At 44.3% G+C, this 21,599-nt stretch overlaps 1 protein-coding gene across 4 annotated transcripts in view; it reads left to right on the top strand.

Annotated features, from left to right (window-relative positions):
* Positions 1–21,599, top strand: part of CASTOR2 (cytosolic arginine sensor for mTORC1 subunit 2) — a 172,556-nt gene that overhangs the window by 70,425 nt on the left and 80,532 nt on the right. The window contains exon 1 of one of the 4 annotated variants that reach the window (XM_025208076.1): positions 7,487–7,506. The exons of the other annotated variants lie outside the window; for them this stretch is intronic. Within the exon in view, the coding sequence (XP_025063861.1) occupies positions 7,502–7,506 (5 nt within the window). The 5' untranslated portion in view covers positions 7,487–7,501. Of the gene's footprint in view, positions 1–7,486; positions 7,507–21,599 lie in introns of those variants that run through there. 4 annotated transcript variants of the gene reach the window in all.

Below are 21,599 nucleotides of genomic sequence, written 5' to 3' on the forward strand. Positions count from 1 at the left end.
CCACCTGAATGAAGCTCGTGGACCAGGGGTGGTCCGCGGACCACAGTTTGAGACCCGCTGCTCTAGATATTATGGAAGGGCAAATGAACAAGAGAGGCAGAGATGGTGCTTGAGCTGTGTAGAAACCTGTTCATGTCTGTACTTGCAGTTGTTTCTTCATTAACCACTTCCTGTTTAAGGAGGATTGTGATTCTGTATTTTCCATGCAGACATTAAATGCAATCTCTGCTCAGAGAGGAAATTTAACAAAACATTTTCCTTTTGCCTCTCAACAGCAGTGCTTGGAGAATTAGTGTGCACTGAAGTTGTCTGACACGCAGAGTCGGAGGCACTGTTCCCTTCAGACAAGTTTTATAACCAAGGGAACTGGACTAGCTGGCAAATGGAGGCCTTTAAAAATGACAAGGGATGAAATGTCTTTCTAGTCCTGTTCCATGCTGGTGGAGTATACTTTTCTTCCTCTTCTCCTCCCCCGTGCTACCACACATGTTCTCAATTACTGCCTGCGTTGAGGCTGCAAATATTTTCTTGTGCATCTAGCGTTAACACTGAGCCTTTGTATATCGAGCCCTGGAAATATCTTTCAGTCGTTTGTGGAGGAGCTATTGTGTCCCATGCTGGGTAAACTGCATTTACAGTTCCTGCAGGGAAATGGCCTCAACAATAGCCATTCCAGTTACACTAGTTCTTCCTTCTGATTTTACATCTTTAACTGCTATTGAGAGAATCTCTTTCTCCCACTGGGTTCAGCTTGAGACTTTGGGGGGTTTTTCCCCAAAAAAGTAAACGCACATGCGATGAACCATCTGTTCTCATTGTCGTCTATACAATGCTCCTTGGTTTTTGCTTGGGCACAATAGGTGCTACATACCCAGCGTATTTGGTTGTTGAGGCAGAGTAGCAAAATACTTTGGTGAGATTTCCAAGTCAGTGTCCTTCTAGAAAAGTTTGGAAAGGAATAGCAGAAGAGGAAGGAACTGAGCATCCTTATGCTGAGTTATTACCGCCCAATGTGGGATGGGACGGAAAGGATAATGCTACTAGATCTAGCCAGAAAATATCTATTATGTTTGTATGTCTTCATTATATATAAAATTGTATCTTTTATGCTCTAAACCCTACATCCTTATCTGTAATATATTTCTCATCTATGTATTTCACATCATTTCTCAATGTCTAGTTTGTTGGAAGATATTTATGTGGTTAGGAAAAATCCCATATACAACTCCACCGCCTCTTTTCCGTACACTGAATTTATGCTTCTGTGGCTTCAGTATAGAAGGCTTATTTTGAGGTTGCTATTACTAAGCTAAAGGGAAGTAGTCTCTTCTGCATAAAGAAATGGAAGAGATGCTGCCATGGAAAGAAATTCAGGTGTCCCCACCTGAATTTTGTGGATCGGCTGCCTCTCAGTTGGTGTGCTGTTTAAAATATCAGGCTGGGGGCAGGTGAAGAGACGCGTCTGCATCAGCTGTTCAGCTGCAATCATTTTGATAAGAAATTAAGCTTCTTCCAACATGCATGTAAACTGCATTTCCTTGCCATTAATAATCCCCTGTTCACTGCCCCTTTGGAGATTTCATTACGTTCTTCTTCTCCAGAGCGAAGATAAATAGACATTTTGATATAAACATGTGTTGTCCCTTTATGGAAATTTGAAAAATGACTTTATGGCCACCTCCCAATCTTTAACACTGATAAAGAATGTAAACAATATCTTTAAAGAGGCATTAGGGGGGAAAAAAATGAAGCCAGAAGGAACAAATTAAAGGCTTTGGGGAAAAAAAAGTGATGCACAGTTTTACTGTTATCCTCAGGGAAGAAAATGAACGTCAGACAGCATTTTGCTGCACATTAAAAAGTAGTTTTGTTTTGCAAAGAATTTGATGATTTTTGCAAGTTTTGGGACTGAAATACTCTGTCGTTTCCATTTTGCTCTTGTTCAAACATTAGAAACGTGGCGGCAACACCCATAAAAGCTGATAAATGAAGGCTGGGCAGCCTATATGATTTTCATTTTCTATGGGTCTACCAAAAATACTTTCACAGCCCTATCACCACTGTAGCTGAGTATATGACAGTATCCTTGTTTTTAGTCCTCAAAACTCTTTTTGAGGACTCTTTTTTTTTTTTTTTTTAATTTAAAAAAAAAGATGGGAATCTGAGGATGTAAGGATCAGGTCATGGTCAGTCTTGCCTCATGGTTAGGCCGCTGGGGAAGGGACAGGAACCAAATTGCAGGTAGAATCACAGGGACAGGAATCGGAGACCAAAGTGCCAGATCCAAAAGGAAATCCAGGGGCAGAGACTAAATCACAGGCCAAGTCAAGGTTCAGGAGTCAGAAGTCAGGACAAGTCAACAGACAGAGCTAAAGTCAGAGTACGCCAGGAGCCAAAACCAAGGCAGGGTATGCCAGAGTTCAGCGCCAGTCAGAGTATATCAGGAATCGGAACTGGAATCGGGATGAACCAAGAGCCAGAGACCAAGTTAACAGATCCAAGAGGAAGATCCAAAAAGCCAGAGTCCAGGAACAAAGTAGGATCTGGAGTCGGAAAACCAGGCATACAGAGACGCTGATCAGAGCAGACCTTCAGAAGAACTGTTGGCAAGCCTGCGTCCGTCTGCCACAAGTGGAGCTAAATGGGGAGGCTGCTCTCCCCGGCAGTCAGGAGGCCCGAACAGTGACCAGCTGGATTCATTTACCGAGCGAGGCTGCCAGTCAGAGCTCTCAGGCAAGCGTGGCCAATTAGGCAATCGGCCCAGGCTGGACTGCCTGTTAGGGTCCCTGACAGAGGCACAGAGAATAAAGACTTTCCCTGAGGACATCCAGGGAGCCTGTTGTGTAGGGATTTGGACCTGGTTCTCCTAAGTCTCAGGCTGGCAACAGTAACCCTGGACCCGTTCTTCTTCCTTGGACCAGGTCCCGATGTTTCTTCTCTCTCCGTATATTCAAAATAGCATCATCCAAGTCAGTGGGGCAAGTCTTTAGTGTAACTTCACTGCCTTGTTGACTTGCACGGAGATTTGATAGGAATTAATTTGCACTGTTGGAGTTCCAGGTGTAAACGGGTGACAATGCAACCAGACTCGAGCCCTCTGACCTCTGTCGTCTTTTTGGAGCGTCTAAAAACAAAAAAAATCTATTTCTCTGTATTTACATCCTCTTGTCATTGTCCACACTTAACTTGGTACTGATGACAGGGAGAGCAAAATGAGGCAGTTTGGCGTCTAAATATAGCTTGACTTTTGGATGTTACTGTGGCAGGCTGTTGTTGGGGGTGTGGTGTTCAGAGAAAGCTCTTTATACAATGAGGTACTGTTCATATGAAGGACGTAATCCTGCACTCCTGAAGTCCAACAGGAATTCTGCAGTTGATCAAAATGATTAAGATTGGCTCATTAGACAGCAGTCTTGGGCTGTATCATATCCCACCATATACAAGTGCCTGAAAAAGTCAACACAAGAGGTGGATAGGTCTTCCTCATGCTTGCTGCTTTGGGGACATAGTCATAAAGCTAAAATGATGGGCGTGTTACCAAAGCAAACATAGTAACAATTTTTCAGAGACTTGAGGTTGGTGGAATAGGGTCACACTAGATCCAGAATTAGGTGCTGCTCTCCTCGGGGCAGGTAAATGCCATCTGTGTGTTATCCAGCCTCAGGTTGCACAGTACTGAGAGCATGGACACTCCAGCCATAACATATAAGAAGGGGGTTTCATGTAACAGTGGCTGACCACTGAACAGAGGACCAAATCCTTCCTGCAGTGAGGAGATGCAAACCGCTAGTTTTTACAGGATATTTACAGTCTCCTGCACAGGACTTAGAGACCTTGTAACAGGGCACTTGTGACAGGGAGAATCAGCCACAGAGAGATCCCCATATGGGGAAGGTGCTTATTTGGGGGCTACAGAAGGACAGGCTGCCAGGGATTAGTAGGCTAGGAGTACCTGTTGCAGAGCTAACTGCTTTGCAGCAGTATACTAGGACAGGGGCTGCTGAGGCAGCAGCACATCTATTGCAGAGCTACCAGCTATACAATAGTACAGAAGGGCAGAGCCTTGCTTAGGCAGCTGGGGCACCATGGCGGTCATTAAGTCAGACAGCAAAGCTAGTTGGAAGCACCTGTGGATGGCTGCGGGAAGCCCCATGACTTGAAGGGGTGGGGTTTAGGAAGTATATAAACCCTGGGCTCGAGCTAGGGAGCAGTCTGGTTCTGCAGGCTGCCAGAGAAGGAGCCGCACACTGAGATGGCTGGCTGAGCAATGGACTGAGACCCTACTACAATAGGGACTGCCAGTAAGGAACTGAAGGAGCTAGGCTCCATGATGAGAAGTGTTCTGTTATGCAGCTAGGATGCCTAGAGATTTAATTATAGCCTGTGGAGTTATCTATTTTTGTGACCATTTAAACCTGAGGACCAGGTTGGGACTGGCGGGGGAGGTGGATGTCCCAGTGGTGCCTGAGGGGCACATGAATGCTTTGAGCCCTACCAGAAGCCAGCCTCAAGGCCCAGACAGCCGGTTGTCAGGGAGGGTTGAAGCCTAAGCTAGAGGAAAGGCAGAGCCAGTGGAAACTAACTAGGACCCAGTGCCAAAGAAAGGCACCAGAAGCCCACAGCCCTGGGGGGCGTTTCTGGAACCCTTGAGGGACAAGACCAGGATCCAAGAGGAACAAGGCCAGAGCCGTCGAGGGGTGTAGAGAGGTGCTACCAGGGGCAAGGTATGGCACTGAACCTAGTCTAAAGGCCCAGTAAACAGATAGGGGCAGAGACCTGCAAGACATGGGTGTGACTGTAGGGGCAGTCGGAGCCACAGACATAGCCCTCAAGACAACTGGCAATGAGAGGCATGAATAGCAGGGGTGGGACCAGACTAGTGGTCCCCTGGGGCCTTCGGGCTGCCTCCCAACTTTTTTCTTTCTAAATAACATCAAAGGCATGGCAGGAAAAGAAGAAGGTAGTCCCCAAGACCCAGAGGAAGCAGGAACCACATGGGCACCAGGGTGCATGATAACCACCCCAGGGGCCTAATCCTTCTACACATGCCTTTAGCTGTTATTTTTCACCATGAATTTGCACTTTATTATTGGCTTTGTCTCTGTCTACCTTTCAGCTACGGAGTGCCAAAATGCAGATATGTATGCCTATAAACCAGTTCCCTCCCCGCTCCAACCCCCACAAAAACCATAGTGATTGACAAGATCTGTATAATGCACCTGTGTTTCGTGGTAGGAGGGTGGCAGAATGTGACGGTAGTTCTGATTTGTGGCTTAAAGTTTGAGAATTGCCGGCTTGTGACTGAAAGCTGTTTAGAATTAGTTCATCAAGTTATTGACTTCCTTCTAAAAGACCACCTCTCCCGCTCTCCCCCCGCCCCGCGCAAAGCACACAATCTTCAGGCATATAATTTTGTAAGAGGCAGAGCACCCTATGGACATGGATGTCTGTGGGAGCACAGGACAGAGCCCTGTCGACCGTACCAATTGGAGCATTTCCCAACTGTTGCTCTAGGGCTGTTATTTTCCCAATGGGGCTTAGATTAGGTATACAACCCCAGAGCCTAGTCTTATCACTTGCCTCACTAAATCCATTTCATAAGCAATCGTATATAGTTTGTTATTGATTTTTTTCCCCCTACTATCCTGTTTCTTGGAAGAAAAAACAAGCAAAGGGTGGACCGTCTGTCTTCATTTGGGCTCCCAACATTGCTAATGGTACAGCACCATCATTAACATCAGTGGGATCTGTTTCCTACTGTAGGTAAAACTCTAGGTCTGGCATTTCCACTTGGCAATCATCCACATTACCAGGGGATTAGTGTTTTTATTGAATTTAAGTGTGTCACTATAGTCTTGCCGGGCACCTGTATGTTATTTTGACATAAAGGTTCAGCCAATATCCTTTAATGTCCTTTTAGTGTTATGCTGGATCAGAAAACTCACTGTTTCTTAACCAGCTCTGCAAAGAAGCAGAAGAGTACCAACTGTGGCGGTAGGGTAAGATGAGGCATGCCTTGAGCAGCGTGTTCAAGATGGATTGACTGGAAGGAGCACAAGTGATATTCGCTTTCTTTGAACACATCTCATTATTATTGTTCAAGTGCTAACATTAATGGTTCACTCCTGTAAGAGAGAACTGACCATTGGTTCTGCCCTTTACTCGTTCATATTGCGTAAAGATTGTCTTGGGTTCAGGAATCAGAACAAATGGAAGGAAAATCGGAATAAGCAATGGCAATCTGCTCAGTGACCATACAGGCTACAAATATATATTTTATGGTTTTCTGTTAATTTGGTAAGAAAACCATATTCAAAATTCCTAGTATTATTTTTGGCTAGATTCAGTATATTAGTTGTGTGTGCTTCATATTTCATCGTTATATCCTCCTTGATGGAAGAGTATATTAGAATTGGCTTTCTCTTAAGGCCTGTTTTATAATTTGACCTACTGTAGCAGATCCTCCAAGTCTGTTGAATGTGATCATGGTGGAGCAAGAGACTGATTTCCTCCAAGGATTTAGAGTGCTCCATGTCAAAACGTGTCATTTTTGTTCTATGTGGCCTCTTGACAGCTTAGCTATACCACTTGGGATCCTCTAAAAAGTAGTGTGAGCATGCTCCATTCTTTCAGAGACAGTAACTGGGCAAGTACAGCTCTTCCAAGGTTTCTCTTGTGTTCCCCATTGACCTAGAACAGGTGAGTTGACGATGACAGGATTTCCTAAACAGCTTGGCTGAAAATCGCATAATTTTTCCTTTCATTTTGCCAGTGTGGAAGTGTCGCAAAACTGCTTAGGGAGCAAATGCAGCTGGTAGACGAGCCAAGGGAGGCTTCTTCTCGAGAAAGTTCAACAATACTTGCCATGCTTTGTACTCAGCAATTTGGAAATGCAAACAGATATAGACAGTGTTCTTAGGGACTGCCAAACTGGCTCTTGGCAGTAGCGTGGTTCTCATTATTATGTTCTGTAGCTAAACAGATCACCAACATGCCAGACACTTATATTGCAATATTAACGGAGCCTCATATGCAATACCCAGTACAAATACTAATGGATTTTACACACGTTTGCTGCACAGAGCCACACAACCATTGTTTGGTAAACCAAGTAAAGGTCAGATCCTTGGGGAGTTCACTAATATCGAGGGCTTGTCTTTGCAAAGCAAATGATTCGCGTGTTGCAAATTGAAGAACTTCCAGGACACACGTGCGTGTGCTATACCTGGCCCATTTGCTGCAGATGCTAAAGTCAGATGTGTGTGATGGGTGGCGTGTCGACTCTGGTGGCTATGTAGGCATATTTCCGAAATACTTCCCTGAAGCCTGACAGCATAAATGCTTTTCTTGTCTTGCCCTTTTTTAAAAGCTGTTTGAATTCAGAGATACAGCTGAACACAATCTAGCCTTGAGCTCAATAGAACCAGAATGGCACTGAGATTTCTACAGATCCACTAAGCTGAAGCAGCTGAGCGACTTTTCTGATACAGGGTCTTTGAGGATGAGGTTAGGGTTTTTTTCTCTCTCTTTTTTTTTTTTTTTCCCCCCCCGCTCTGTCCTTTCTGTTTCTGTTCTTTTGCTTGAGCCGTCTCCATCAGAAGTATGGAGGCCTCTAGTGGCTCCGTAGTTAAGAGTGCACTCTGAGCTGCATTTTAATTTAAAGCTCGTAAGGAACCTCTTAATGATCTTTCCCAAAATGAGGCTACATTAGTGAGGTAGCTCCACTTCAAACTCCTCCTACAGTGCGCACAGTCATTTCCTTACAGCTGCCCTCAGAAAAACAATCGTAATCCTGGCCATGTTGTGCAGTAGAAATAATGCACTATATATATTCACAGCTGAGATGTGGTATCTCCGAATGATGCTGTAATCCTCTAGAGCAGTGGTTCCCAACGGTTTTGTACCAGGATGCAGTTGTAAGCATCAGTGGCCAGTCCCGACCTAGTGCCCCTCACTCCCGACTCTCTGCCCCACACCCCCAGGCCCCAGCCCCCTCGTGTGTGGGTCATGGGGTGGGGGTGGTGTATGGGCATTGGGTGGGGGGGGGCACCAAGCAGCCTCTTGCAGGCTGGCACTCTGCCAGTCTGCAAGGGAAAAGCCACGGTTTCCTGCATTTTTCTCCTTAAAAGGAGAATTAATTTTTAAAGTTTGTTCACGACCCTTTCGATATGTTCTTACAACCCACTTTTGGGTTGCGACCCACGGGTTGAAAAATGCTGCTCTGGAGGCAGAGATATACGTGTGCCTGTAGTCATGAGAGACTTGAGTGTATTGGTTGGAAGTGGTTATAGCCTGGCATTGAAGGAGAGCAGGTAGTAGAGCTGAGGCAGCTGTTTTGGGTGCTATGATAGAAGTTAAGGAATGTGAGAGGAGGCTAGGGTAAATGATAAGGTTGCCTTTCCAGGCTGATTGCCTTGATTTTTTTTTGATTTTTTTTTTTGATTTTTTTTTTTTTTTTTTTTTTTTTTTTCAGTCTGTGTGATGAAAGGGATTCGACTCGGGCAACATTCATCTCAAACTAATGAAGTTGTTCTTTTTTTGTGTGTGAGAAAAAAAAAAATAGGCCCACGCTAGTGCTCATGAAGGCAAGAATCTGTTCCCCCAGTGCCTGGCTTTAACTAGCCATCTCGCTGTGCAAGCTTCCCCTGCCCAGCTTGGTAATTCACCCCAGTCCTGACCTGAAGCCGCCCTGAATGTTCCAGCTTTCAGCTTCCCCTGTGCGGCAGCTGCCAGTCATGTCAGCTTGTGCTTCTTGTGTGCTGCAGTTTTGTGCCGAGCGCTGATTGATCCAAGAAAGCCAGAGGTGTGAGAGAGGCTGGTGAATTAACCTTGCATGCCTTCCCTTTAATCATGATTCTCTACAGGCTGTGATTCCTGTGCAGTTAGACGGGCTCAGCTATCAATTATTCCTCCATACAATTCAGAGGTGCCAAATTTGTATTCTCACCAAAATAAGATCAAGCAGTTGGAACAGGAGGGGAGTGTTTAGTATTTACTTTCGTGGTTCCCCGTTTCCCTGCAAACAGTCAATCTGTACTTTCCATTCAGTCTAGTGGACTTAGTTATAAGGTTCATTTACTTTTTGCTCGTGCATCTGCTTGAGGAAGTGGATCTCGAACTAATGGAGAACAACAGGAAAGGAAATTTGCCACTGGCTACAAGCAGCAGGTTTTGAAGCTTGCGAGGAGAGCAGAAGATGAATGAATTAGTCATTCTCTTCCCTTATCTGCCCCTTACACTTAGAACGTACAGAACATCTGCTTTCAGACAAAGCAAGCAACTGGTTGTATTAACAGATGCATTATGCTACCATTGTTTACACCCAGTGAAACTAGTCAGTTTTAAATGTGAATCAGGAAAGCAAAACCTTATGCCACAAACTGTGTATATTTACAGTGTCTTTTCCTTATGTCAGTAATGAAAGTGAGTTTGCCAAGACAAGCAGAAACCAATGCAGTGCAGATCCTGTGTGGGCTTGGAAGAGTGCTCTGGGTTCTAGCCTAGCTCAGATGTCGTTGACAGGATTGTTAAACTCACTCCAGCGGCAGAACCTTTAGTGCAAGTGATGGGCACGGTAGAAGGATAACCCCTTATTTCCAGGTTAAAGATAGCAAGTACAGATTGGCGGGATAACATGTACTGAGCTGATTGAAGCCACATATAGACATTCAGTTTCTTGTGGGAGAGTCACTGCTCTCCCAGAAGAAACCATGAGTGTACAGATGTTCAGGAGAAAAATAACCAAGAAACAGCCAACATTAAATAACTCGTGGGAGAGTTTCTCCAGGAGGCTGAATGTCTGTATACATTCGCTTTTAAGAGAAGTCACAGCACAGCACAGTCCTCCAGCATCCCAGGATCTTCCCAAGGATTCCTGTTGGCATTGCAAGACACATGACCACCTGTGTAAAAATGGCAAACATGCACAGTGGCCCTTATATAGTCTGCTGTTGCATTTAAAAGTGTTTTTCTAATGCATCCCACGGTGTTACAGATGTTTTTATTTGCAGGTATGCTAGGGTGGGTGACTGGTCTTCTTTTACACTCTTCTCAAATAGTTTTTTTTTAAAAGTAAAGAGCCCAGCCTAAGTAGATCTGATCTGTTCTTTGTACGTAATTAAAGTCCAAATAACGTGGGATGGAGGCTTCTCCTGAGGCTCATTCGATCTTGCAAAGATGGGAGTGTTTCTTATTAGGGCTGGTCAAAAATGGTAGATTTCTTCCATGGAAAAAAAACTGGGGGGAAATTGCCAAAAAAATTGCCAAAGGTATTGTTTTTGTTGAATTGAAAGATTTTATGTTGATTCCAAAACACAAAAAAATCAATTGGAAACAAAAATAAAAATCAACAAGGTTTTAATTTATTGAGTATTTGCACCCTTTCTTTCTCCCACCTCTGGAAAAGAACAAAAAAAAATGGTGAAAGAGAAGTGGGGGAGGCTCCACTCTTCCGCTTTATTTCATTTTGAATCAAATTGAAATTAAATTTTTTTTAACTACATTTTAACAAATACGCAAATTTTCATATTGTTTAAAAGAACCTTTCCTTAAAAAAAGGAAGCAAACCCTTCGCCCTGTTTTGTTTCCTGTCTGATAGTGAGCATCTTCAACTTCCATTCACTGGAGTGGAAGTTGAGTACTTAATGCCCTGCTGATTTAGTATCAAGTAGCAAATAAGCCTATAGGAAATATTCAATATGGCTTATTTCTTACAGCGTTGAAGTAGGAGGGAGTACCGCTGCCCACAACTGGCACCTGTATAATTTGGAGAAAAGGCAGAGTAGCGAAGTTCACATCCAGGTTTTTGATTCAGCATCATCAGTACTATAATCTTACGTGGTCATTGATGATGTTCCCAATGGAAATCACACAGCAGAGCTCACTTGAAATAATTTTATGATTCGGGAAAGAGCTGTGCTAGCAGTCACTTGGTTTCATTTTCAGGTAAGGAAATTTTATAGTATCTTCATGCCCGTGACAAGACCTGGATAGAGTTAGGTATTGACTTCAGCATGGCCACACCTAGTGAAGCACTACCAGCTTGCACATCTTTTAGCATGTGAGAACATCTTTTAAAATATCTGACTCTTTCTGTAACCTGTGTAAAAATGGCAAACATGCACAGTGGCCCTTTATAGTCTGATGCATCCTTCAGTTGTATTTAAAGTTTTTTCTAATGCATCCCACAGTGTTGCAGATTTTTTTATTTGCAGGTATGCTAGGGTGGGTGACTAGTCTTCTTTTACACTCTTCTCAAATAGTTTATTTAAAAGTAAAGAGCCCAGCCTAAGTATATCTGATTGTTTCTTTGTAAGTAATTAAAGTCCTTGGTATGCTGTTATATGGTGCTTCAGGTGTTAGCAGATGCAATTCCTATCATAGATGGATTTCCCATTGCATTTCATGCAGAATGTTGGAAATACGTGTTTTTTTTCACTTGGTGCATTCATTTGCTAGCACTTCACTTCAGTTTGACTTCTGATTTCTCCTGTAGCAAGAATCCCCCTTCGTCTGAGATTTTAGGTAATAGATAATTTTCCAGAAAAGAGGATGGAAGAAGCTATGTTCAAACTCTCCATGCTAATTGCTTGTTAGCGTCTGTGTTTAAGAAACACTGGCACAATAAATGCAAGAAAGATCGTGTTGGCTTCACAACAGGGCAAAGTACAGTTTTGTGAAACAGCAACACAACAGGCTTCTCACTTTGAGAAATTAAAGCATTGTGATTTGAGCTTCACTGCTCTTGCAAAACAAGCTGAAAGTACATGTTTTTATAACCAAGAGAACATTCTTTGGAGGTTATGTTGCAATATAACTATTGAACATCTTAGCCTTGTTAAGCTAGTAACCACATAGCTTGGGATGTCTGGACTGACCATGTCTGGCTTCCGAAAAATACAGATCTTTATCAGAGTTACTCATCGTAATCATTCCAAGCTACCATTCATATTTCATTTTGCATAAGCATTTTGATTTGCTGGGGCTCTTGTCATCCACACCAGATCGAACGGCTTTGGGGGAGACTTGGTTCAGTAGTTGGTACTGATATGATATGACTAAGGCAGGTAGGAACTGTGGGCATTTTGGCACAATTAATATTTTTGCATGGTGGGTAGGTGAGCCGTGCGTCTTGGTTAAGGGAATTGGTACATTTGCTGGCGTGTCCGGCTTTTCTTCAAGATTCATAGATTCATAGATGTTAGGGTCGGAAGGGACCTCAACAGATCATTGAGTCCGACCCCCTGCATAGGCAGGAAAGAGGGCTGGGTTCAGATGACCCCAGCCAGACGCCTATCTAACCTCCTCTTGAAGACCCCCAGGGTAGGGGAGAGCACCACCTCCCTTGGGAGCCCGTTCCAGATTTTGGATGCTATATACTGTCAAACAAACTTTTTTTTTTTTTTTGCTTTTGCTTTCAGGGCTGTCATGACCTTGGTGATTGGGGCCCATAGTAATACAGCTCATATTTCTCTTGTTCTGCTGTCAGTCACATCACAGTCTAAGTGAAGACCCTCCACGCAGGGCTGGAAATCCGGGCTGGGGCTCTGGCAGACAATCCATCCTTATTCAGTTGCTCTCATTCACATCTGTGGCTTTAGCTCATCAGTTTTCTGACTGTTATTCTTTGATACGTCCCAGAATCACTAGAAAACCTTTCCAAAAATAAATTAAATTGGATACTACTGTCCCGGCAACTCCATGGGCAGATGTGACAGTTGTTGCACATACAGTGATTGGAGACTAGTGACCAGAAGACCAGCCCTGTCTTCCCAACTCGATTGTCATTGTGCCATGAGATCTTTAATTTGTTAATAGACAGTGCTGTGGAGGATTCTCTTTGCTTCTGGAGCTCAACGGAGCCATGCACTTTGTTTGTCCCTATCGCCAACATGCTTGCTGGCTGGGGGTTTTGAGGAGCAAATGAAGAGACCCTTTTAGGAAACGCCAGTCAAGTTTTCATCTGAAAATGTCAGCACTGTTTGACTGTGCAGTTGAGCAATTAGATAGTGTAAAGTACCAAACATATTACACAAATATGTTGAAATGTATTAACAGCGCAGGTGTTTTTTACTGCTCTAAATAAGTTTCACAACATGTCACAGTGGAGACTACCTCTTGTAATTATTTTAAAAACTGTGAAGGAGTTATAATCATCAAAAGGCAAACCAAAATGGTTAGTGTGAAACCATCGGTCTTTGCTAAGAATCTAAGTCCTCATCCTAGCATATGGAGTGAGGCATACAAATCTAGTCTCCCCAAAATGACAGAACAGCCTGGAAGATCCCATGCATGGTATTTTCTTATTCACTCAGCTTACATATTTTAGTTTCCTTTTCCATTCCCATTCTGATCACCCTTTTGCTTTCAAATTGTTGCTTACCAACCTAATACATGGCTTTCCGCTAGCGTTTCCTTTAGTGGCAGAAGGCCTGTTGTCTCCGATAACTGGAGACATTGATCCTCCTAATGTTCTGAATTCTCATTTCCACCTCTGCTCTTCCTCTTGCCCATAACAGTTTGCTATTTAATTTCCTCCTGGCCCAGAAGAAAAGAGTTGTGGTGGCCTCTAAAGCCATCATCTAATGCCCCCTTTTTCCCAAACCAATTAATTTTAGGACCTGCCCCAGGAGCTACTGAGATCACACTGACTTCGCTGGACTTCAAAAGAAGTTTTAATTCCTAGTGTGATCAGCTTTTGGCTTGGGCAGGGCTGGAGAACAAGTCTGTCAGGAAGGCTGCTGCTGCTGTGGATCTATCCGTAAGGTTGACGAGAAGGCAGGGTAGATTTTACTTCTACTTAACTTCAGATTAGCGCAGCTGACTTTGTCTCTCTGCTAAAGTTGGCCAACAGATTTCAATGCTGCTTTTCTTCTCCCAGGTAGCCAAAGTGCATCTTGCAAGCTGAAAAGTTGTTGCCGCAATCCTGTGCGTATATTCCTAGGCTGTGCAAGCATCAGTATTGCTTGAACTTCCACACACAGTAAGCTTTACAGGTTCAAAGATCTAATCTAATTATAGATTGGTCTACATTTGTTGTGGTGCCAGAAAAAGACATATGTTGTCAGGCAGTCAAAGTCAGCAACAGCACTGGAGTGGAAATGTGCTGAAACATGAAGGAGGCAAAAATCCAGCAGAATCTTTCCAGGGTTTGACTACACGAGGACTAAAATATTCCCTTCTAAAATGGGTGCTCCTTTCCAGACTCGCTCACAGAGGTAGTAATTGCCTGAAGTCTCAAGCCCATAAAAAAGTCACTTCCTTTAATTTATTATCTTCATGTGATGTTAAGAGATGCTGCTGTTCTTCGGTTTTTTCCTGAACTGGTATAAAGCGAGATATACAACCCCTATATTCTGAGTTGAACGATGTGCGCATACACGGTAGAATACAGTATAGTACAGGAGAGAAATGCTGAGTTAGATGGTAGGGTTCATTATATCACTGATGAATCTTCTCAGGAATAAAAATGCCCAAATCTCGCACAATTAATTTACATCCTTTATGGCAAGGCTGGGGTTGTTTTTAGTGGGGGGTTTTTGTTTTTCCTTGCTGTGTTAGTATGCAATGGCAAGAGATTTTTTTGTTCTGTGCAGTATTTTTAACGTGCAGTATTTTCAGTTCAAAAGCTTTCTGTTTTACCTTTTGACCATCAGAAAAGATATCACTGGCTGGACCTCAGTGAATAGGCACTGTATACCCCAAGCACCAGGGTTAGCATCTGTACTAGTGAAAAGTGGATACATTTTTTTTTTTCAGGGTTGTACTTGGTAGAACCAAGAGTTCTAGTTTTTTGTATATACATTTTTTTTTTTAACATCTGTATGCTGCTGACCTTTTAAGGATCTGCTGTGAGATGTGACTTGAGTTTAGGGCTGGTGTCTGAAGATATGAGTTGTTGAAGTCCAGTGCAAGGACCAACAATTTTATGGTTTCATCTGTACATCTCTGCAGTGTCCTCCCCTTCAGATACATGCTGAGGAAAACGGGGCCTATCGCATCTATGCTATTTCTGGTGGAAGGGTCAATCTGTGTGTGGGGGTATGTGTGGTGTGAGGGGAGTTTGCTAGGGAGTTTGCCTGGAAGGTGAGAGCATCTCCTTCACCGTAATCTTGCTGAGAGGAAGCAGGTTAGCAAGGAGCAGCAAGCAGGCCAGCTTACAGGGGACTTTGCTAAGGGAAGGTCTGCTGGGAAAGAGGGGCAGGAAGAGGGAGGCGGCGGATTAACAGACTCAGAGGATGTCACAATGCCAGAGCCCCTGCTATTGCCAGCTCTCCTCTGCTTGCACCTGCGAGGTGTCTGTCCAGGCAGGACCACTCACCATTAAGGCTTCCACCCAGGTCTTGGTGGGGTGCTGTGGAGACTGGAGCTTGCAGGTTCCTTCCAGTGACGGCCAGGTTGGGGGGATGCCTATGGTGTGAGCGGTGCCTCCTGGAGGTGTCCCTCAGGGACCAGGCAAGAGGGCTACAGGAGGAGGTGGTCAGGCTCCAACGCATTCTCTGCCATGAGGACTTCATAGATTCAATGCTGGAGGAGACCCCTAGGGCTGCAGACGCAGCAATAGAGAAGGAAGAGGACCTGGACATCCAGGAAGATGGAAGCTGGGAGCTTGTGACCTCTGGTAGGAAGCAGAAGTCTTTATCCCCACCTGCGGTGGTTTGGTGGGAGAACAGATGTGGAGCCCTAGCAACAGAGGAGGAGGAGCAGCATTTTCCATTGGTGGAAGAGGCCCGCGGTTGGGTGGATCGCGTCCACTGCCGCCAAGAGGAAGCAACAGCTGGTGGTGATTGGTGACTCCCTTTTGTGGGGGGAAAAAGGCATCCATCTGCTGGCCTGACCTGTTGTCTCAGGAGGTCTGCTGCTTGCCCAAGTGATCGCAAAGCATATGTCGATACAGTGCAGCTGCCGGGAGTTGAGTATAGGTCTTGGGGCCAGTGCTGTCATGACTTTGAGGGAAGAGGATGAAAAATCTGTGGTCCAGACTGATTCGTAGATTGTAAGGCCGGAAGGGACCTCGGAAGATCATCAGGTCCAGTCCCCTGATGCTTCTCTTCCTGCTCTTATCCATGCATATGAGGTCTTTTGGAGGGAGCAGTTAGTGAATACAGCTGTGCTACTGGTTCTGCACAGACAGAAAGCCCAAGGCTGAATTGATTCAGTCTTTGCAGGTTAGTCTAGGCTGCGCAGAGTGAACCAATAAGCAAGTGAACAGACATTCACTTTTGATTCTAGAAATTCAGCCATGTGCCTGCAGTGGCCCAGGCCAGAAGCCGGGACGGGGATGCTAGGCACGCCTCCCTGCTCAGCTGGAGCAGACAGCTTGGGTCAAGGCTAGCCTCTCCTCCCTGCAAGGGGGGCTTGCAAGGGAGGCACAAAGCGTCCTGGGAGGCTGGGGGACTGAGTTAATTTGAATCCAAAGGGGATCTAGGACAGAAGTTGAGTAAACCTATTTAACTGAAATCAGTTAAATCTGATACTACATCCATCCAGGTTTGTCTTAAGCCGGTTTCGGATGCTTTGGAAGTGGTTTATGTGCACTGAACTTCTGTTGTGTTACATATTTGAACCAGTTTCTGATCACGTGTGCTGGTTAATGGGTAACTTCTGTCCCTAACCTAGGGGTGCTAAATCCGAAAGCTGGAGCTTGACACTTAGCTTGGAGCAGACATTCATCATTTTATGGTTTCCTTGACTCCCACATTTCTTTGGCTTGCTTTCTTTCCCTCCACCCTGTCCTGCTGCTTCTTTCTTCTCAGTCTCTCATTTGCCCCATAACTCCTGAGTAGACAGAGAAAAACTGCTTATGAGCACTAGGATCACAGATCTATGGCATGATTCTCCCTGGATAGGACTGGGAGTGGTGTCAATGTGGGGCCATGAATACAGATGGAGCTAAACTCAAGCACAATTCATCTGATCTGAAAAGAGAATTGCAGGTGCGTTGTGGCCTTATTGCAGAATCCACCATGCTGTCCTCTTGAGAGATTGCTTGACTGCACTTAGCAATCTTAAAATGAAGGGCTGAGTAGATCAGCGACAAAATAAGTGCTGCTCATCCAAGGCCTTTTTCTCCAGCTTACGATTGAGACTCACAGGCAAGAAGGAAAGCCTGGTGAAGTTTATTTTCTTCTGTTCGTGCACCCCCACCCTTTGGATAAACACAAGATTGATCCCTATTTGCGTTTTCTGCATGTCCCAGCCATAGTGACTGTAGATTGAATGCATGCTCCATGTCAAAGGAATACATTTATTTAAGCTTTCAGATATAAGGTTATAAAGGTTATCGTCCCAAGTCACTGCAAAGTGAATCCAGCAAGAATTGTCTTTAACTATTAAATGGCCCTTCATGAATGAATATGTAATATTGTGTGTGTGTGTGTGCATGGACTGGTTTTTCTGGGTTGTTTCACAATGCAGCGCAACATTTTTTATGGTTGGCAATACATTTACTTGGCTATAAATCAAAAGTTTCCTTTGTACTCAAGATAAAGGTTCTTGTAAGGTGTCATTTCATGGATTTCCAAAGCTTTGTGATAACTACCTTGCAGCAATAAATCTAATCTGGAGGTGATTCAAAGGAGAACACAAGGCCTGATTGTCAGGGAAGCATTATTTCATGATTAATAATTATTGGAGTGGGGAGGGGGGAAGCAACTCCTATCACTAAGTTGTCAAGCTCTCTATTTATAGAAGGAATTTTTGTGACTTTTTTTTAGACATTGCAACACCTCAACACCTCTGTTATTTGCAGGCAACCTTTCAGCTTTGACAAGGGGAAGACTTTGGGCCGGTCAGGGGGTTTTTCTTTATCCCCTGAAATTCCTCCCTACTTTTACTGAGCTAGCTAGCTATGTATTCGCAAGGTGTAAGGAAGCATGGAGGCACAGCAGAACGACTTGCAGACACATTGCACACAAGCTGTTGGCTCACAGTTGTCCTTCAGATTTCTCATGGCCTCGAGCTGCAGTGTGTCATGTCCCATCTATTCATTTAGTAATCCCACACTCACCGTGAGTGTCCCCTACTCCTGGCTCAAGTTCCAGCAGAACTTGCTTCAGCAACTTTCTGCTGTTGCTCCAACCCAACAAACCTGAACTCTTTGTCTGACTGCTGTTTGCATTTCTCAGGGAAACCGAGGCAGCCCGCCAGAACAATAGTTGAATGTGAACACTGGAGTATCTAAACCAACCTCCCCCAGATTGAGACCCCACTCTGCCCTGTACCTCCAGCCTGGATTTGGAGCCTTCTCCAACTGATAGCTAAACGTAGTTATTCTTGTAAGCCTCGTGTTAGCAGACAGTAACAAGGATTCCAGTTTCTAACTTCACTTACGATGGTGAGGGTGTGCAGCAATTGTACGCAGGAGAATTAATGGTTGTACATGAGAGAATTTGCTTTTTGATTTATGTATTTTTTTAAGAATGGAAATTCCATCAAGAAAAATACTCCAAGTGTATAATCAGAGTTGCAAAGTCGAGTACCTGTTTGCAAATCAGTAAATGCCAGATTGAGGTTGCCACGTTGACAGCTTCTGAATGTTTTTTGACACTGCCTTTATTACTGGACCCCAGTGTCCAACTGAAATACGGCCTATCCAAATGCACAATTCAAATGTACAGGGGTGCAAAATTACCTTAGAGTAATTACTGGACCCCACCATCCAACTGAAATATGGCCTATCCAAAAGCACAATTCAAATGTACAGGGGTGCAAAATTACCTTAGAGTAATTACCTTAATAGTGTAACCACATAAATATAACGTTTCCATTTCGAGTATTTGGCTTTGCAAACTAAATAACATTTTTATATGTCATCCTTCTATATTCTGCTTCAATTGTCTCTCATTCTGATCTATAAACTGAACTGGAAAAAATACAATTTTGGGCATTTTGAACTGAAGCATTGGTCCAGGTTGTGATCTTGGCAAAACATCATCACAAAACTACTGATTTCAGGGAAAACCAAAGTCGGTGAAGTTGTTCAAGACTTACATTTGTGTAGCTGAGATCAGAATCTGGCACTGTATTTATACAAAGTTGGCAAATGCAGAACTCTAGGGTTTCGTTTGTGTTTATTAGAATAATGCAGAGTGGGCTATGAGAAAGTAAAATTACTCAGAAGTCTCTAGCAATATTTTTTTGATTCCTGCCAATGTGTAAAGCACATTCACACCCAGCTGTCTCAACATCCCTCTGAATACTCAGGGCAAGTTTTCAGAGAGTCAAATGACTTGGAAAAGATTTATCGTTCCCAATAAAAACAAAATCAAACAGTGATTTTCATCAGTATTTCCACAAGGAGACTTTTAATTTAATTTTATTTTTTTAGTGAAGAATCAAAATATTAGAGCTCAAAACAAAAACAGTTCATTTTAGAAATGCCACCCCAGTGCTACATCAGGGTCTCTTAGTTTACATGCATCATGCTCCCTCTTTCTTTCTCGGTGGTAATGGCCTCTCTGGTCAGATGTTATCTCCCATAAGGTGATAAGCTGTGTGGGTGTGGGACGAGCAATGGTTCTCATATACTTTGACTTTAGGAATGCTTTTCATAGCAAATTAGGTTTGGAAGAGACCTCAGGAAGCCCTCTAGTCCAGTCCCTTCAAAGCAGGACCATCCCCAACTGGATTATCCCAGCCAAGGCTTTGCCTAACTGGGTCTTAAAAGCTTCCAAGGATGGAGATGCCACAACCTTTCTAAGTAACCTGTTCCAGTGCTTTACTACCCTTTGGGGGGGCCCGTAGAGCTGGGCAGAGCGGTGGCTCCGCATCCAGCCACTCACTATCCCCGTCTGCCAACGACAGTGGCAGCTTCTTCGGGGTCCAGGATCAGAGCGGGGACGGGCCCCTGCATGGGCTGGTTTGCCCCGGGACTTGCACCCTGCTCAACTTGCCTTTGCCTGGTGGTCTATAGCAGTGTTTCTCAACCTTTTATGTAGCAAGTACCCCCTAACTTCTGAAAATTTTAACAAGTACCCCAACACTCAGGTTTCCAGGGGATTTTATATTTACAGACTAATGTGTGCCATATGTTGGAAGAAGGGCTGTGTATATAAGGCTGTGATATGACGGATGTCTGATCTGGTGTGGGTAGGGTTGCCACGTTTTACACCAGGAGTTCACAACTCAAGTATGTACCCGGGCTAGAGGTGATGTTGGCCAAAGCAAGGAGGGCTGAACCCAGTGCTGCGCAAAGTGTGGCATGCCAATTATTACTGGAGAATTCAAAGCACCACGCAATGCACTGTGCACCAAATTTTTTGCCATGGTTTTGAGAGGAAAAGAGGGCAAGAGAGAGAGGAAAAGAGGGTGAGAGAGAGTGTTGGGGTACCCATGTACCCCCAGGGGTATGCATACCCCAGGTTGAAAAACTATGGTCTATAGCAGCCCCCCACCACATCACCCTTATTGCTCTCGCCTCTGACCTTAACCCCGGGACTTTGAACAGGCCTATCTCAAGCTTCATACAGCAGTCATATGGGTCTTTTACATGAAGTGCGACTCCTCCTCCTCTTCTCGCCTACCTGTCCTTCCTGAAAAGTTTGTGCCCATCCACGGCAGTGCGACAGTCATGCGAGCTCCCACCAGGGCTGTGTTATTCTGATCACGTCATAGTGTCGTGATGATGCGAGGACTTCCAGTCCTTCCTGCTTGCTTCCCAGGCTCCATGTATTTGTGTACAGGCACCTGAAGTAACTAGTCGATAACCCTGATTTCTCAGGAAAAATGGGAAGGAATCTCTTGTTGCCCCCTCCTGCTTGTGATGACTTAGTCGGGGATGATCCTGCCTTGAGCGGGGGGCTAGACTAGATAACCTCCTGAACTCCCCTCCAGCCCTACTTCCCTGTGATCCTATATGCATGCATGCATGTTGTATGCATGGTAGAAAATTAAGCCCAACTGAGAGGCTCAGCCAAAGGAAGAAAACAGGGAGATAAAGGTGACTGAACTATTTTTTCCAGGACCAAACACTGATTATCTCATGCTGAAACTGAAATAGTTGGATTTCTGTCCATACAGTGAAAACTTTTTGGGGGGGTTTCTGAGACTTCTTTTAACAAAAAATCAAAGTACTGCACAGCAAGAAGATGCTGTTCAAAGATATCTTTAGTTGAAAACCAAATAACCTGTTCAAAAGCAATTTTGACGGGAAGATTTGTTGGGTTTTTTTTTTACCAGGTCTGTCGCACGTAATGCATTTCAGACTCCTAGCTGGTGTTGGTCGTGTCACAGAAAACTAGAGAGGTTGCATGATGGGGAGGTGGGGGTTTCACGTAACTCAACTGGCTGAAGGAGGGCGGCAGATGCCTCATTATTTGGTCTCAGTTAATTTTGTAGGGAGAAGCTTCATTCTGTGCTCTTTTCAGCCAGGCTGAAGAAAACCTCAAAACCAATTTCAAAGACCATTTCTAATTCTGAGTTCCCAGCTGTAGATGCATAGGGTTTGTCTTTACAGCATAAAGCAGTGTCATGCTGAAAAAATGCCGCCACAGCCCAGCAGAGCCTATTGGCATGCACTTAGCACTGCTTTAATGTAGCTATGCCACTTCTGGCATAGGACAAGCAAGAGCCCAACCCACAGAGCAGATGCAGAATATCTC

The sequence above is a fragment of the Alligator sinensis genome, unplaced genomic scaffold, assembly GCF_000455745.1.
Source record: "Alligator sinensis unplaced genomic scaffold, ASM45574v1 scaffold1291_1, whole genome shotgun sequence".
Classification (NCBI taxonomy): domain Eukaryota; kingdom Metazoa; phylum Chordata; order Crocodylia; family Alligatoridae; genus Alligator; species Alligator sinensis.